General features: G+C 45.5%; 1 protein-coding gene across 13 annotated transcripts in view; it reads right to left on the bottom strand.

The window, feature by feature from the left end:
- LOC106741986 (disks large 1 tumor suppressor protein) overlaps positions 1-17434 on the bottom strand; it is a 541974-nt gene that overhangs the window by 5291 nt on the left and 519249 nt on the right. For 8 of the 13 annotated variants that reach the window (XM_014614501.1, XM_014614504.1, XM_014614497.1 and 5 more), the window contains 7 exons: positions 8451-8664; positions 7620-7777; positions 7287-7536; positions 5548-5650; positions 4755-4793; positions 3095-3136; positions 1983-2099 (listed from right to left, as the gene is read on the bottom strand). In XM_014614501.1, coding sequence (XP_014469987.1) covers positions 1983-2099; positions 3095-3136; positions 4755-4793; positions 5548-5650; positions 7287-7536; positions 7620-7777; positions 8451-8664 — 923 coding nt within the window. The remainder of the gene's footprint in view (positions 1-1982; positions 2100-3094; positions 3137-4754; positions 4794-5547; positions 5651-7286; positions 7537-7619; positions 7778-8450; positions 8665-17434) is intronic. The other 5 variants (XM_014614498.1, XM_014614496.1, XM_014614500.1 and 2 more) reach the window with 5 other exon arrangements.

The raw sequence follows: 17434 nt of genomic DNA, 5'->3' as shown, positions 1-17434 counted from the left end.
TTGGGGGGGGGGGGGTAAGCTACCTCCTAATAGGGCTAGACTAGAACTCAAGCGAGACTTAGGGAACGTCAGGGGTGCGTGTGGCGAGTTAGTATGTATAGAGCGACTGTACCGGTACTTGAGGACAGAGAGGGCTCTTTCTTTTCTATTCGCGTGATCGATACCGCGCTCGCGTCACCCGCTTGCCGCCGGCGAACTCGACGTCAATGCGCACCAAGTGAATCGTCGGCTTCAGGTTTCAGCCGGGACGACGACGTTCGAACACGACGGAACTGATTCCTCAGTCTATCTGTGCGCTTTAATCACGCCCGCCATTAATGCCCGCGACGGCTACGAACGGACGGTGACGAAAAAACGAGAAAACAGAACACGGGCACGCACCGGCTCGATTGCGTGAGACGCCTCGACGCACAACAGGAGCACGTTCCCGTTCAGTGATTTCGCGCGAAGAGCTCGGGGGAATTAGCGCGACGGCGTCCAAATCGAGACGGACGTTTTCTCGATTAACTCCGCGAACAGGAGGGTTCTATTTGCGATCGCTCTCTGCGATTTCAGTCCACGACTCTTGCTGTCCGAAACTAAATTCGTCCAAGTCGCGCCTTTCAACGAGAGAGACAGTGTGACACACAGTGTTGACCCAAACACCTTCCTATACACACAACATGACGCAAGTTGACACAGCTGCAGAGCAGTTCATTTGCAGAGTCGAACATTTGTGTGTATAGCATTAAATGTACCCAAGGATTAGTTTCCCCCTCTTTGTAGCGATTCTTCATGTCTCTTTTGAGTCCTTGGACTCTTCTGAGTTCTCCTATGCGCGATATTTATCACGATAAAATATAAGCTCAAAATGCATATCAGCATTGTAGTAACAGAATAGTTGATACTCTACGGCGTTCATGTTTTACCAACCAGCGAATATCTTTGGGTGACAGCAATAAGTAAGAGTTATAATTGATGATGAAAACTATTAACTTTTTCTTTTGAAGTAAACTTGAACCGCTCCAGGAGCGATTAATAACGTTTTAAGTTCTGTAACTGGCTGGAGGAGGTTGGTTGTGACGCTATTAATTGCTCGTGAATCGATCAAATTCTGCGTCACTCGAAAACATTATATATAATATTTGCTAATATCTAGAATATTATTACCAACTAGCGACTGTTTCGAAAATTAAGGTGTTCTATCAAGTATTCATGCATTGTATTCAATTGTGTGACATATGGTCTGTTCTTTTTGGTTGAATTGGCTATACTAGAGAGAAAGAGAGACAGAGAGAGAGAGAGAGAGAGAGAGAGAGAGAGAGAGAGAGAGNAGAGAGAGAGAGAGAGAGAGAGAGAGAGAGAGAGAGAGAGAGAGAGAGAGAGAGAGTTTAGGAAATGTATATATACATTGAAGCGTAAGAAGCATATGTACAAAATTCTCATGCTTCAGTGTGCGTGAATTTCTTGAACTCGAAATGCAGCCAATTCAGCTAAAAAAAAAGACCAATAGTGTCTTTCCATGTTTTCTCGTTGGAAGGAACCCCACGTGTGGTCAATTGACACGAATCTGTACGAGATAGACAGAGCACAATCGACGAATCAATAATCGATGATACGAAATAGGAAGAACATCGATGAAATATCTTTCGTCCTTTGTTCCATCGTCCGAATCGCCGCCGCCGTACTTGCTCCGTGTAACCGCAGCCGCGCTCAGACAAATTCCACGACCGCGATCCGCGTGTAATTAGCTAGTGGCGAGGAGCGTGGGAAGCGTTAATGGGGGGATCCCCGAGATCGGGATCAGAGTTCGTTAGCTGGCACAAACCGGTGTTACAAACAACATATTTCAGTCATTGCACCCGAGAGCATCTCTCTCTCGGGAGAATCGCCCGTCGGCAGGGTTATGATGCTGCGATCAGTTAGTCGTCTATAAGAGACAAATCGGCAATGTGTGCGCGCGCTCATTCCGTTTCACACATCTGCTCTCGGCTACGACTTACTAAGCTCGTCATTGGGCTCATCGCCCTCCTTTTCCAGATAAACTAACGTGAGTTCCTCCATATACGGCAGCTGAACGCGATACAAAATTTCTCTACTCCCTGCGGCGGAAGACAGATCTTGAATGAATAAGAGAAGAGAAGGACAACGTAAATGAATGTGAGCGGCGTGAAGACGCAGCAAAAACGCCAGAAGAGTAATTAGGTAGTCCTAGGGTTGGATTTACGAGAGCGGAAAGTCTCTTCGCGAATTGCCTGCACCGATGCGGTACTCGCGGCGAGGAACTCGCAATAAATCAGCGAGCGATCTATGAGAGTCGACTCGAAATCAGAGCGGCGGTTCTCGAAGCCTCTAACTCGAATTTACGAGGTATGCGACTTCTCTACTTCATATATTTGAAGATAAATCAAAATGATAATTCAATAGCGTATCATTATCAAGGAACGAGGATTTCGAGTTGACTTTACAATCTCGCACGCCACCATCTCAGAATCAAATGATACGGATATACTATGCGCTGCCCATGGCGACGACAAAGGTCGACATATTTGTTTCTTGAATTATTGCCAGGTGAATGCAAGCATGATTGATCATCGTGAGGATGACACGGTGGATCAATAGAAAAGGATGTTTTCAGATTTTCGGCTGATGGACGTTCCGCGACTACGTTCAAACATTATCCATCCAATTGTTCGACAAATGTAAACTACATTTAACGTTAGAGTGTATTAAACAATCAAATTTATATTAAACAATGTGGATCTAGGATATAGTAACAATCAAAACTAATGTAATTCTCGTGCCGATATTATAATCACATTAAGCTGTAGCCGTGCTCGTAATCGCGCAACGATATCGTGACCGAAATTCATAATCCCGCATAGCTGACCCAGGCATATCTCTTTAGTGTGGAGAAGAGAACAGGAAGAAGAAAGAGAGAGAGAGAGAGAGAGAGAGAGAAAGAGAGAGAGAAGTGCGAAGAAAAGGAAGGAAAAAGAGGAGAGTCAAAGAGAGACAGAAGAAGAGCCGAAGCGAAGAAAGAGAAAAAGAGGAGAAAAGAGAAAAAAGAGAGAGAGAGAGAGAGAGAGAGAGAGAGAGAGAGAGACATGATTACCTTCAGTGTTAGTGTCGTCCTGGGTGTAGCACAGCATGAATGCTAGAACATAACAAGTTGAATATTTCAGTATACGTTGCGTACTAGTAAGCGGCCGTTAATTATCGCTAGAAATTAATTAAGCGCTAAAACACGAGATTCTCCTACTGCGCGCGATTCCGGCATGAGTGGATTCGATGAGGAACATGAAGTTGTGCGTTCACGAGTCTCGCGGATAAATCCGAATCCGCTTTCCCGCCATAGTCATTGGATTAGTTACAACGACTGTGACACCCAATCGATCGATGGAACGATTGTTTTCCGATTCGCTCGCGGAAGCGCAATATGGCGCGGTATGCATCGTTAACGCGTGTATTTTTCTTGCTTTTTTCTTCACGACATCGGCGGGTTAATTCATTCTCACTCATGCTTGTAAACATCGCGACTGAGAGAAAGAAAATACGAAGAATCGGAGAGACATCGGCAGCTGTGTGCGACCCGAGACTGAAATATACTCCTCATCTCGCCGTCGATTACGCGACGGGCGTCTGTCTGCGTGTCTGAAATCGAGCAGCGATTCCTATCTCCTCGAGGAGCGGCGTGTGAACTTCTCGATCTAACAACGATACTGCCACATACATGCATCTAGCGGGTTAGACATGTCTTTCGCGATCTTTTGATGCCAGAGTGTCGCTGTGTAACTGATGGAGGATGACGATGGCGTGCTTCGTGACACGATCCATGAGAGATGATAGGTTGCGTTTCTATCGCGTTTACTATCCTTTCGTAGGAGAGGAGTGAGAAAGAGTGAAAAAGAGAGTAGAGTAGAGGAACAGAGAAAAAGAGAGAGAGAGAGAGAGGGAGAGAGAGGAAGAAAAGAGAGAAATGGAGAGAGAGAGAGAGAGAGAGAGCTATTGTCTGAGAGGAACACCTCGCTGTGGACGTGCTGGACCGCTACAGACTACTCATGATCCTCCAGTAATGAAAAAAGCCAAAAGTTAGAAGCGGAGTCGAGAGCGTAGATAACGTGTGTCGAACCGGCTGTTAGTACAAAGATGCGTTGTGCGGTGCAGAAAAGTTCAAGGTGCAGCGTGCATGCGCAGCCGAGTGCCGGGGGAGCGAAGCGCGCTGCGGTTGCTCTTGTGAGGTAGCTGAATGGATGCACACGGTGGTTGGCCGCAAACGACGGTATCGCCCGCAACGCGACATCGCGAGATCCAATCTTTCGACCAAACACCGGCCCGATGGAGGAGAGGAGACACGATCAGGTGAGTTATTATATATATATATATATATAGATACGCGATCGCTTCGCTCTCTCTCTTTCTGGCGTGAAGCCCGATCTGAATTTTTTTATTTCTATCGAATCACAATTGATTCGTAACTTTTCACCTCGATTATTAAGTAAATTATTCCGACGATATCGAACCTCTCGCAACGTCCGCTTCAGTTTCCACCTGGTGTCATGGATTAGTTTCGCTGTGATTTATAACTCACGACCGTTTCTCTCCGATATCGAAATTACGTTGGTTCGATAGATCGCTAAGGAACTTGATTCGAATGTTTGGCGTTTGGATTGTGACGTCTCGTGGCGTATCACGGCGCATCGTGCATGGGAAACGGGTAGAAGCGCACATTTAACATAGAGCTTATTACTTGACTGACTAATTAAAATACTTACGGGTGGGATCGTTCTCATTCTCGGGTGTTGTGGGCGTTCCTACACAAGCAGGCAAAACAAAAACACATGTCACGTTTTCACATGGTAAAAAACACAAAAGCTCATTCGGGACTTGGGTTGATCTTGGACCTCGTCACCGCGTCGCGCCGTTGGACTTCCAAATCGACAAGCCTCGCGCGTGAAAACGATTACGCTCTCACCGTCTCCGAATGAAAAGAGAGGCAGAGAGAGAAAGAAAGAAACACGCTATTTGCACTTGCTTTAGAACTTCGTTACGAACGTACTTTTTAAAAACTTCTACGAGATCGCGATGTATCGAGGGTGAAATCGCAAAAACTAGAAATTGCCATGTCGCGTTGAAAATTGGTTAAAAAACATGTGATTTTACGGCGTTACGAGGAAACGAGACAGAGTTTCTCCCGCCGGTGAAACGACAAAGGAACACGTTCTTCTCTAAACATCGCATCCTGAACTAGGTAAACTCGAGTAAACTTTCCGGGCTTCGTCACAGAAGGCGGCGCGCTTGAATTATTGATTCAAATCGATCCCATCGATTACACATGTATGTATGCACGAAAACNGGGGGGGGGGGGCGGCACGAGGGTAATAACCTCGTATAAAAGTCAGCGGTTAAGTCGTATGGTACACGGTATATAAATAGGCGGATACATACGGCGAGAAAGAACACGTAAAACACATTAAATACGGGTCAGAACATGCACAGAACGTGCAGGTGGGAGGCGTGGGGGCGAGGGTAGGAGAAGGACGAAAGGATCGTTTTCAAGACACTCACGTTCCTGGTCGGAGCCATCCTCGGACTTGTCGTCCTTGCTCTTCATGAACGGGAACTTCCTGCTGAACGAGAAGTTCTTCTTCTTCCTGTCTAACGTCGATTGCTGAAAGCAACGAGTTTACTGCGTGGTGCGTCGCGCAGAGCATCGCGATTCAAGAATATCGCCGATCGCGAAATCAGCCCCGGCCACAGTTACGATTAGTGTGTTGGAACGAGCGAGATTATTTCGTCAAGTGTATTCACTCGATACGCTCGAGTGAAACGAGGTCCCATTTAGACGGCAACGTGGCCGAAATGGCTATCTTGTCGCGCGCGCGAGTTTGGAACAGAGATACACCAGTTCTCACCTTCGACCGTATCAAATTTGCAGGTGGTGACGGTCGGTGCGGCTATCGATCGCGATGAATATTCGATTAGCCGTCTCCCTCTCTCATTAGCGTTAATGAGCCTAAGCGAAGTGTCGGAGGATGGACACGCTTTTTCGATTACGCGCGCGTTACCAATCGCTTCACAGCGGGTGTCACGGGATACGCGGGATTGCTGTTTACTCTCGCGAAGGGATGTCTCGTCAAATCTCCCAATTCTGTATTAATTTGAAAAGTGATGGAGCGGCCGTATCGAGTTGTCTATCGCTTCGCCCACACCACGCGACCTACGTCTCACCTTGAATATTTTTGGTGAAATGAATCGGACCCGGTAAGAAAAATATGAACAAGAAGTTCATTTCGTTAAAAGGATACAACTAAAACGAGATTACCAATTATATCTGTATAGGAATCCAAAGCGTTCTTAAACAGGATGTCTATTTAAACCCGAAAAAAATTCCCTGAGAATATCCTGATTTTCCAGGCAATTTATTGAACATTCCAGGTAAAGTGAAAATATTTTAAATGTATCTTGCAAATAAATGTATACTTATTGTGCAAAGTCCTTAATATTTTCCATTCATAAAAGTTTATAAAATAAAATTAATAATCACTCGGATTTCATGACTAAATTTGAAATAATAAGGACACTAAAAAAATTAATATTTTATATTACATAAAATTTTCACAAATTTTATTTTCAACAGTTACAAATGAAAAATTATGTAATGCATAACCGGTGCAAAATATTCAACTTTTATAAAACCATTAGAATAAATATTTGTTTTATTGCAACAAAATTGCACCTAATACGAAATCGTCTTCAATATTGAATTGAATCAGTCGTATAATCAGTGTGCTTTAAACATTAGAAAGCAATATAATTAAACATTTAAATATTAAACAGAAACTTGAAAATAATCTTAATTGTATATACAGATTGTTAATAAGTACGTGCCTACGATTTACATAGCTCTATCCCTTATTAGTTAAAATTAAAATTAATTAAAAATCAAAGTCGAAAAAATCTTGAATTATTTTTTCTATGATTTTTAATGTAGAAAATGCAGACAAATGTCTATTTAAAGTTCCCTAATTTTTAGTAAATCCCCTAAGGATTCCGGGTTTTCCAAGTTTTTCCAGGTAGTAGATCCTATTAAATTACACGTATTAAATTACGCGTTTTCCATGTAATTCTTAATTTTCACGCGAAGGAACGTCGTCATTCGAATTCTTAATCAGACGTCACATTTGAAAAATCGGACCCGTCAGCTGCTCGAGTGAAGCGTCGTGTTCGCAATTGTCTCTCGCGATTTATTGTTATTTTCGAGGGGAATCGCGTTCTCTCGCCCGGGGGAGATTCATCAGACTCACCTTATCGAGAATAACCGGCATGTGTCCCTGGAACTTGACGGAACGGTCTCTGGCGCGCTGCTTGCGCTCCCATCGTCTACGCGAAGGTATTATACCCAGGCCCTCCTCCTCACCCTGAGGAGTGACTCTCCTCGCCTGCCACCATTCGTCGTCGCTGGCGTTCGTCACGTGTAAGATCTCACCATAGCGGAACGCCAGGCCGCGACTCGGTAGACCATCGTCCTTATTGGGGTCGTAATCAAACAACGCTCTTCGGGAAGAAAATTGTCACATTTTTACGTGCCGTCGAATCAAACGCGGAAGATACCGGGACACACGAACGCGAAGAATTACCTCACGTAGAGTGACTTCTTCTGCGAGGTCCTCATGAGGGTGCCTGTCATCACATTCTGTTGCGAGATCTGTTGTTTAAGATCGTGGATCTTTGCCTCGAATCTGTTATAATCCTCCGGTTTGTATTGCACCACGATTGTCACTGTCTGACCGGTACCCTAAGCGCCGTATAAAAAATCCGTATGTAATGTATACATACTAGGGCTAGAAATTATATTTGAAGCTCCGAATTTTTGAACCTTCGATACATTATACTCGAATAATGAAATTTTGAAATATGAACATTCGAATTCAGATATTCGGTTATTTGTACATTTGAATATTTGAAACTTCAAAACTAATAGAAAATACGTGTGTTATTGCGTTTTCTGGCATAGTATAAATAATATTGACTATCCTAAAGAATGCAAATTTTCCTTGCATTGTTTTACACTGTTACATATCATCGTAAAATTTGCATTTATTTCAAAATAAAATAAATGAGATTTGAAGTTTCGAAGCTTCGAATATGTCGAATATAGTATATAACCCTTAGTACACATAATGTCTATATACGTATCATTTCGAGAGAGTCTCGTCGTTGATTTTCGAGGTCTCGGGCTACGAAGAGGGTAGATTGCGAATATATAACGTGGTAACTGTCAAGTTAACATTTACATTCCCTTCATCGCGGAACTTCAACTTGGAACTGAATTGAGCGAGACATTTCACGAGACGCGTATCGGAAATTTTCGACAGATCGCGGTTTCCGTCTACATTTTCTGCGGAAAAGTTCGAATTCCCCGGGGACTATGCGCGTCGTGTCGTGCCGCCAGAAAGTAGATCTCTCACCTTGAGGGCCGCGGCGGCTTCCTCGTGGGTAGCTGTTCGGAGATTGATGCCATTAACGCTTAATATTTGATCACCCCTGCGTAACTCTCCACTGAGATCGGCCGGACCTCCGGCTAAAATGAACGAGATAAAGATACCTTCGCCATCTTCACCGCCGACGATGTTGAAACCCAGGCCGGAGGAACCTTTATTCAATACAACCGTGCGAACCTCCCTGCAAAATCCAAAAAAAAAAAACGATCTACATTTAGCGCTGGTGTCATTTTATAGAACGTGGTACCATTACAGTTATTAATAATTATACGCAGATACGTCTCGCGGAAAATGTTTTCTTAAATAAATGTATCGGTAGGAAGAGAGTGCTGAAGAATAGAAATTATAGCGAAATAGATATAAATAGACGTGGTAAGAGGTAGTATCTATTTCAGATAAATTAAAATTAAATTGTGAATTATAGCAAAACCGCGCAAGATGTAAAACACGCAACATTCGTACAAAGGAAGACTCGTACGAAGGAAGTAGTTATCAAACTCTCGTTATTGGATCGACCGTTTGTCATCGATCGAAGCAACCCTTTCCCTTTCCCCCGTTGGGGGAAACGCCGAAGAAATAAACGCGTCCGCGAATGTCGAAGGGTCAAAAGTCAAGTGTAGAAATGACGAAATCGCAAACGACTAACGTGGCCGGCAACGATTTCAAACCCACGATCTTCGGTACGTCTCGAACTAATTCGCATTTAAATCGCGATCTCGCGCGCGAATCAAAATGCAGATTTCGCACTGTATATTCCCGGCGCGATTATCACGTTAATTACAGGATCCTTGGAAATTCGACCCGCGTCGGGCCGTCCTCGCCGTATCTGAAGTTCGCCGCGCCATAACGAGACGCATAATGCGAGAGGACTCGCGCGAACAATGACTCTCCTCCCCTCTCGAGGGTGTTCCGCGTATGCATTAGAACCGTCGTACCGCATAAATGCATCGTGATACCCGGAGCACGGTCAGTCGAAATCCACGAATTGCGCGGAAGATTCCGGAAGATCGCAGAATTACAATCGCGAAGCGGGGATTAACGAGTCGTTCGCGCATATCACGAGATCTTCGGATGCGTGTGCGGAGTTAAAACGCACCGGAGCGCGACAAAGGAGTGCGCGATCATCCCCTCGAAGCATCGATCGCAAGTATAATCGAGTATCCGTGAAATTTTCACGTGAACCGCCGGGCCGCATTGGACGAAATCACCGACCGGCTGTATCGATATGGTCTTTTATTTCGTTCGGCGCAACATCTGACGAAAGCGCGGTTCGTTGAAGTTTCATCTAGGTCGCACTGAGAGAAATTATAGTTATTTTCGGCCCCAACTATACCTTTTTTATGGTCTTTATTTCAAAAATAGTAGGAGCAATGTATGATCAGTCGCAAAAAGTTGGGCAATATTTTTTCTTAATAATAATAATAATCTTTATTCAACGGCGACGACCCTTTGATACGCAATAAATAAATAAAACCGTAGACCGACAAACAGTATGAAAAAAAGTATAAATAATAAGGAAATTATAGTATATGAATGCATCAGAATAAGAATGAGATTAGGAGAATAAAATAAATATAAAGTTAATAAATATAAAGATAAAGTGTTAAACTGTTTTTTTTTATATGTCCCGGAATGCATCCCGTTTGAAAATGTGTTTTTCTAGTAATACTCAGGAGATACATTTTCCTACTGGATATACGAGATGCGTTACGAAACTCATTGAAAAAAAGTGTTGCAACTTTTTTGTAACTGACCATACATATAACTGTAAGCAAGATTCAAAAATAAAAGGACGATAGCTCGAATAATGCTTTGTCTAGACACTACGTGTTAGGAGCATGATATATTTATTATTGTCGCCGACAGCACAGAAAAATAGAAACGCTGGTGATCGTGAAAAAGCAAACGCGGAGATAAAGCAAACCGTTGGAAGCGAGAACTCTCTCTCTCTCTCTCTCTCTCTCGTTCACATTTTTTAAACCGACTCGAAGTATTAAAACGATAGCATTGGCTGATTATTATATTAAATAAACGGAGATTTAATAAGACGAAGTCTTGTATAAGGTTTATAGTTGGATCTTATATTTAAGACTGTCTCAAGTTTATCTTCAGATGCTGTATGGCTCATTTTATTGGTTACGAAACATCTGAAGATGAACTTAAGACTATCTTAAACATAAAATCCGACTATGAATACCGGCCTGTGTGTTAAGTGTATCGATTTACCAGCATCCTAATCTCGGAGCGAATGTGCGAAGTTATTGTTCCTAACATTACGAAGTATCTCACTACTTTACATAAAATTGTTATCACTGACACTATAGTGACACTTACGAGAAAAATCCTTCTTCTGGCTAGAATTCCTTCACTGTGATAATATAATCATAGCTACAAATATCAAGTGCTTTTCTCTCAGAGCGACGTCAAGAAGTATTCGCGCGTATGCACATGGTCACTTTGCGCTCGCGCATTGATTATTCCGAATCGATGTTCAGTTTTAGAGAACGGGAGAAAAGAAGTGCACAAGCGACGTCCTCTCCGAAGAGGTCAAAGGTGAAGTGTTTTCCATATACGAGCGTTCGACTTTTCGCACTTGTCGCGAGCGGCGTGGGAAGTCTGGTGTAATGGTTGATCGCGCGTTGTGACGCAAAAGCGTGTCGATCAATGAGACGCCCTACGTAAACGCTCACGCATCGCGCGTCGTTTGATAGTCGTTGTCGTCGGGACGGCTTTTCACACGCACACGCGCGTAACGTACGTGCGGAGATGCCTTCGGGAGGAATCAATTCGCGAGTGAGAAGAGCTCCTCCCTGGCTGCATCATGACCGTCGTCTTTGTATCCGTGCGCAAACGATGATTCGCTGATCCTCGGATCCTGGCGATTTTCAGAGAAGCGGACGCGCGATGTTGGAAACTATCCCCCGTCAGCGAAATGCATAACGCGAGGATTTCTACGAGCGACGCATGCGGCTCTCGGGACGTTGTAACCCCCATTCTGGCAACAGGGAGGAGAAACACTCGGCGCGTCGCGCGGCGCCCTGACGCGACGGCCTTCTCTCTCTCGGGCTAACAAAGACCTCGAATTAACGGTCGGTTGTTCGCACGTCGCTGCGCCGACGCCAGGGGGATCGCATTAAGGTCACGTCACACCACCGAATAGCGAAACTGCGAGGGTTGATAACGCTCGTGAGATACAGGTACATCCGACTGCAGTCCTCCCTCGCTTATCTCAGCGCCGAGTGCAGTCGGCTCGCCGTAAAAGTCTTTTTGCTCGGAACGCGTAATATCGAGAAACTGCGATCGTTATTGAGGAATTATTACTGCGTCTAGGTGTCGTTTCAATGACGCGGTAAAAATATATCAGTTTCATTAGAGTGTATAATTAGGGGATGACAACACGGCGTGACGTTATATTTTTACAAAGTTATTTTATAATCTCGAATATTACTTTCGAAAAACGTTGAGAATAAAATTTGTTTAACGCGCAGTAATAAATGTTGGCAAATAACGGCCCACTGTAAGAGTGCGGCCAAAATGTTTCCTAAATTCGTTCAGTGAGATAGATGGTTGAAATGGATATGAAATTAAAAATCTCGATGAGCTGAAAACAAATATATAGCTTAAGAAGTTGATCCGGTTTTTCGTTCTGGAAGTACGGGGTTCCAAAAATGTTAAACTCTAAATGGTTCGTGATTTATTGTCTCTGTACAACTCTTTTTGCGTTATTTTGATATGAGAATATATTAAAAAATTGATTATATTAACATATTCATCATTTTAACATATTCACTTTGTTAACAAAGTTAACACTGTCGATGGTGCCATTTTGACTCCGCTAACTTTGTCAATTGCTATAAATCCTACACACTTTTGTATTAGTTAATAGTTTTTTCCCCTTTTTATCATTGTTAAATGTGAATATAATCTCAAATAATGCGAATAATATTAAAATAACTCTTCAGTAATCGAAAATCAAAATAGGAGCAGAATTGGCACCTGTGCGATTCTAATATTAAAATAATATAAAAATATCGGTAGACTGTTATTTACACAAAATTTTGTACTGCGTATATTCTAAAGATCTCATTATAAAATGCCGGTTTCCGGCAGCGAAATAATACGCGACGCAACGGGAATTTATTCGAAGCGTCCTCGGTCATTCTTCAATTTCGCCTAGCGAAAAGAATCCCAGAGGACATCTCACGGTACAAGCGGAGGAACATCGCGTGTACTTTTATCGCGCGATACATCATTTTACCGGCTCGTTCTTCGATTGACGAACGTGGCAGAGATCGCAGCCTGTCTGCCGCGGCATCTCCGAGACGCACCGAGCGCGATTGGCTCGCGTGAAATTTGCGGGGCTTCGACGCGGCGCGGAGCGGAGAGTGCGCGCCGGACGTGCGTGTACGTCCGCAGCATCTGTTTCCGCCAGTCGGACACGCGCGCGCGTTGCCGATTACGCGCGTCGCACCGGCAATCCGCGACACGAATCACATTGCAGTCGCGGTGCATTGTGCTCCCGATTCGACTTCCTCGCCAGGACGACCGCCGTCTCGTCTTGCGAGAATTGGCTTTCCTGGCGATCAAAGATCGCGACGATGCTCGAGCGAAGTGGCGGACGAAGGGGGTATGTCTCTCTACACGATTTTTCACGTCAATAATCGGCGGTAACGTTACCCGGCAGAGATCAATTCAGCCCGGATCTATAAGATTGTACTTATCAAGACGCAGTAAGCCTTTACCTTACTGCTCTAAGCGATAAAATATAACGTATGGCAAACGGTATTTCTCGGTATCGCTAAAAGTTGCAATAACGCTTAGGGAAATCTTAGGAATGGCGACGTCTGACAGCGCCGAAAAGACTTGTTGCCTTGGCCGGCAACTTTTCTTTACGACGCGAGCATCAAGGAAACTGACCAATAGTTTATAAAAAGAATGATCGATCGTGGTTAGTCAATTTATTTACTGCTTACGTTTTAAAGCAAGGTCTACGTTACAATTTAACGCTTCGAGCGGAAGGCTTATTACACCTATCGTAGAACCGGACTAACAAATCCGACTATTTCGTGACAACGCGCCCTTCCCTCCCCGTCTGTGAACGATCCGCACGAACCGAGCGCTTTCTCACCACTGGGCGCGTACACACACATCCACACCAGCACTGGCAACACGCGCGCGACACAATGGAAATTAATAATTCATACGCGAGATAACCGACCGTGCCGACCTCCTTTACCCACTTGCCATTTCGGTTTACTCCGCAAACGCACGAGATCCCGCGGCAGATTACCGTTCTCTCCCGGTTGCGTGTCAACCCTCTCGCGGTCGCACGAGAGGAGCGCGCGCTCGGTAAGACGCGATTCCGCCTGAATGCAACACGTCTAGGTAGGTAACGGTGATGCTCGCTTCAACCGCATCCGCTGCTCCGAGGCGCTCTAACTCCGCGTCCCCCGTCATCTCGTCGTCCGGACGAAGTGCGCGTGTACGTACGTGTGGTAAGCTCGTCGACACCGGCCTCTTCATCCGCGAACTCACGCACTCACGAGCGATCCCTCGAACTCATCTTTTTATTCACCCTCGCGCGGAACAGTCTCTCTCCGGAGAGCAGCTGTGCGCGATGCACTCGCTCCTACGTCGGCTCCCGTACTCCAGTCGGACGCGCACCTATTTCTCCGCAGCGTGGGCGACGATGACGTAACGCCGCTGCGGCTCCGCTGCGGGAGGGTGCCGATGACGGAGCAGTCGTGTCGACGCTGTCGATGGTGAAGCGCGTGGCGACGGCCCAGTCGATCGCGATCGGTCAAACGGCGGAGCAAGAGCGAAGGAGAGAGAGAGAGAGAACAAAGACAGGTGATCCGTCAGCTGGTTGCTCTCCTCTCTCTTTCTCCGTTCGCGAAACGACGACGTCTCGACGTCGGTCGGGCGCGTCGCGACGGATTAAAGGCCGCGGAGCGCATAGGTGGCCGCCGACGCGCCGCGTCGTGTCGCCATGCGCCGCGCCGCCGGGGCGGCCACTGCGAGCTACTATCGTCAGATCGATAGAAATAAGCTGACTCTCTCTGGCGCGCGCTGCAACGCGCCTCGCCGTTCAGCAGCTCTCTTTTCACCACCACCGTCGCCGCCGCCAACGCGCCGCCGCCACCCCTACACGTCGCTCTTCCGCAAAACTGGGTCGACCCGGTAAACTTTCAGTCTTTTTCGCAAAGCCCCACTCTTCGAACCGTTCTAAATATATCGGTCGAAAATCCTTTTGCGCGTGGCAGAGAAAAAATTAGGAATACGGGAATAGGCGCAGATAAAGGGGAGAGGAGGGTATGGAGATATGGATGAGCCGAGGGAGAAGCCAATACAGATAACATGAAACAGGTTCTTGCGTATCACGCGTCATTGCATCCAACGCGTGGGAAACTCCGATAATCCAGCCGCACGAGAAATTCTCAGAGAAAGGGTTTTTCGTGAAACGCGTCCCGTCGACCGATGTGATTCCCTTTCAAATAAAGCGCGCATGAACTGAACGAGAGCCGCAATTTGTGATTGTAGGAAGGACCTCCCACGATGCTCGGTGAAACGCCCGAGAGAATCCACGATATTTTTAATTGCTCGCTCGCTCGCCGTTAACGGCGAGAAGTCTACGAACAAAACGGCCGCTCAAAAGCGCCGAGACCAATTACGACCGACGGAACTTTTATCTCCGAATGTTAACCAACCGGGGAGGAAACTTCGAACGCTGTAAAGCTGGCCAACTCGATCTCCCGCGGGACGGAAGCGTGGAAAAATTACGTCTCGGGGATTAAAGTCGTAGCGTCATGGGACAGTTTAATTACGCATCTCTGCTCCCGTAAAGAATTATTATTATCGTCCTATTCCTTTTGCTACCCCTTCAGCTGAGTGCAACGGAGGCGATTCCGAGAGAAGAGACAATTAATATCCGTCATTGGTTTCGTACAGCTAAAACAGGATATTCTCGTGAGGGCATAAATAATGCACGAGCCACGAAGACGGCGTTTTCGTGGCATAATTGCATCGAGCCACACGACTTTCCGGTATCTCGTGTATCGATTTGAGTGCAGGCCTTGAATAATAAATAAGCAGCTGTGTTTAGCCAGTGCGGTCCTAATTCTGATTCTGGCAGAACGGGCTTGGTGGCTTTTAGCATTACAACGAAGGAACATAAAGGAAATGTAAATTAGAAAACTCTCCTAATGTATTATTATAACCGATTAGTTTCCGCGATAAATGCACACTGAGAGAAAAAATATCTAAAAAATAAAAATATTTACCATGTAGGTATTATTGGGTATTATAATAATATATTTATTTAAATGTAAGTTCTTTTATTTAAATATGGAATAAACAACTGATTTCATGAAAAGCTACAGATTGAAGAAAATGTAAATGTATATATATATATATTTTTTTTTATTTGAAGATTTTTCTCCGTGTAAAAATATGCGTGTTAATATAAGTATAAATGTGTTAGTACCACCGAATAAATATTTTTTTATTTTTTACGCGTCCTTTTTCTCTCAGTGTATAAAAATTACCGGATTAAGGTATCCAATAAGAACGTAAGATTCTAACGTCGCGTTTTACATTACTTTAGAACGAGTATTTTTTCAATCCCGATACGATTCATACCGAAGTCGCAGATTCACTATAATTCGCAGAATGACGTTCGCGGATGTTGAGACGCGGGGCTCTCTGAAAGTATCGGCACGGAGGAGCGGAGAGACGATGCTACACGAGCGTGCGCCAGGAACTTTTTTTTTTCAATTAAAACTATCGGTGTTTGCACAGCTGCTAATTGCAGCGACGAGCGCGATCGAAGTTAGCCTCGTGAAAATGGAAATTCACTCCTGACGTATCGTTTTTCTTCGATTGACCTACATGCGGGGGAAACGTGCGCGCGCCCGCTCCACCACCCCCGTGCACACACGTCCACGTGCATACATCCGCATCCCACATTTCGATACGGAGGCGATCTCGCGCGTTCACGTACTTCAGCGCGGCATCCGTCGTCGCACGATTATATGAATGCTTCTCGGCCATTCTCACAACGTCACGTGGACGGTCGGGAAGCGCGAAAATAAAGACGAAACGGGTCTCCCTCGATATGAGCGAAATTGTTACGCCTATGAGCGCGGTTGATAGATACTCCGTTATCGCGTCGCTCGCGATTGTGAAACGTGACGCGCTTCGCGAAACACGCGCTCGAATAATAGTATCTCGACGTTTGATCTTCCGCGTCGCGGCTCGGTTGCGTCATCGATTCAAAGTCGCGAGCCGCGCCTCTCGCGTGACACGGTTTACTCATTGTAATTCATATTATCAAGATGATAATAAAAGAGAGTACACGTGCTGCGCGCACGCGTCGATCCGTCGAGCGATCGTCGTCGGACGAACATCGTCGGACGGTCCTCCCGAGCTCTCGGATAAAGAACGAATCTTCTCGAGTATCGTCGCATTCGCGCGGGGCGTCTTACTCGAATCCACCGAGCTGAAAATCAGAGACTCCTCGTGCTCGGCCTCGGGATCTCACGAGAGATCCTCGAGGCCTCAGGGGATATGCTGATAGCAGCGGATGATCTGGGACGAGGGTTGCGCGCATGAGAACGGCCACGTTTTCCGGAGACAATGGAATTCCGTATCGTAGAGATACGAGTCCCTCACGACTTCGATACCCTCTTCCTCGGCGAGGTGCTCCAGGAGGAGCCTGCCGAGGACGAAATTCGATAGCGCAACATTTATATCCCCCCCCCCCTCCCCCGAAGATCGCCGTTTTTCGAGAGCTCACGTACGCGAGATATGAAAGGAAACGACGCGAGACGGATATCGAATTTTATTAAAAAATAACCCGCGAAGTTTATTTGTTTCGTTTTCTTTCTCGCTTCGTGGAATCCTCTCGAATACTATATTCGAGCTTATTTCCGTGAGAGAACAAGAAAAGTAAG

This window comes from Dinoponera quadriceps, unplaced genomic scaffold (assembly GCF_001313825.1).
Source record: "Dinoponera quadriceps isolate SergipeBrazil2010 unplaced genomic scaffold, ASM131382v1 scaffold696, whole genome shotgun sequence".
Taxonomy (NCBI): domain Eukaryota; kingdom Metazoa; phylum Arthropoda; class Insecta; order Hymenoptera; family Formicidae; genus Dinoponera; species Dinoponera quadriceps.
Note: the sequence above shows the minus strand (reverse complement) of the source record. Positions and strands in the feature narration are given on the sequence as shown.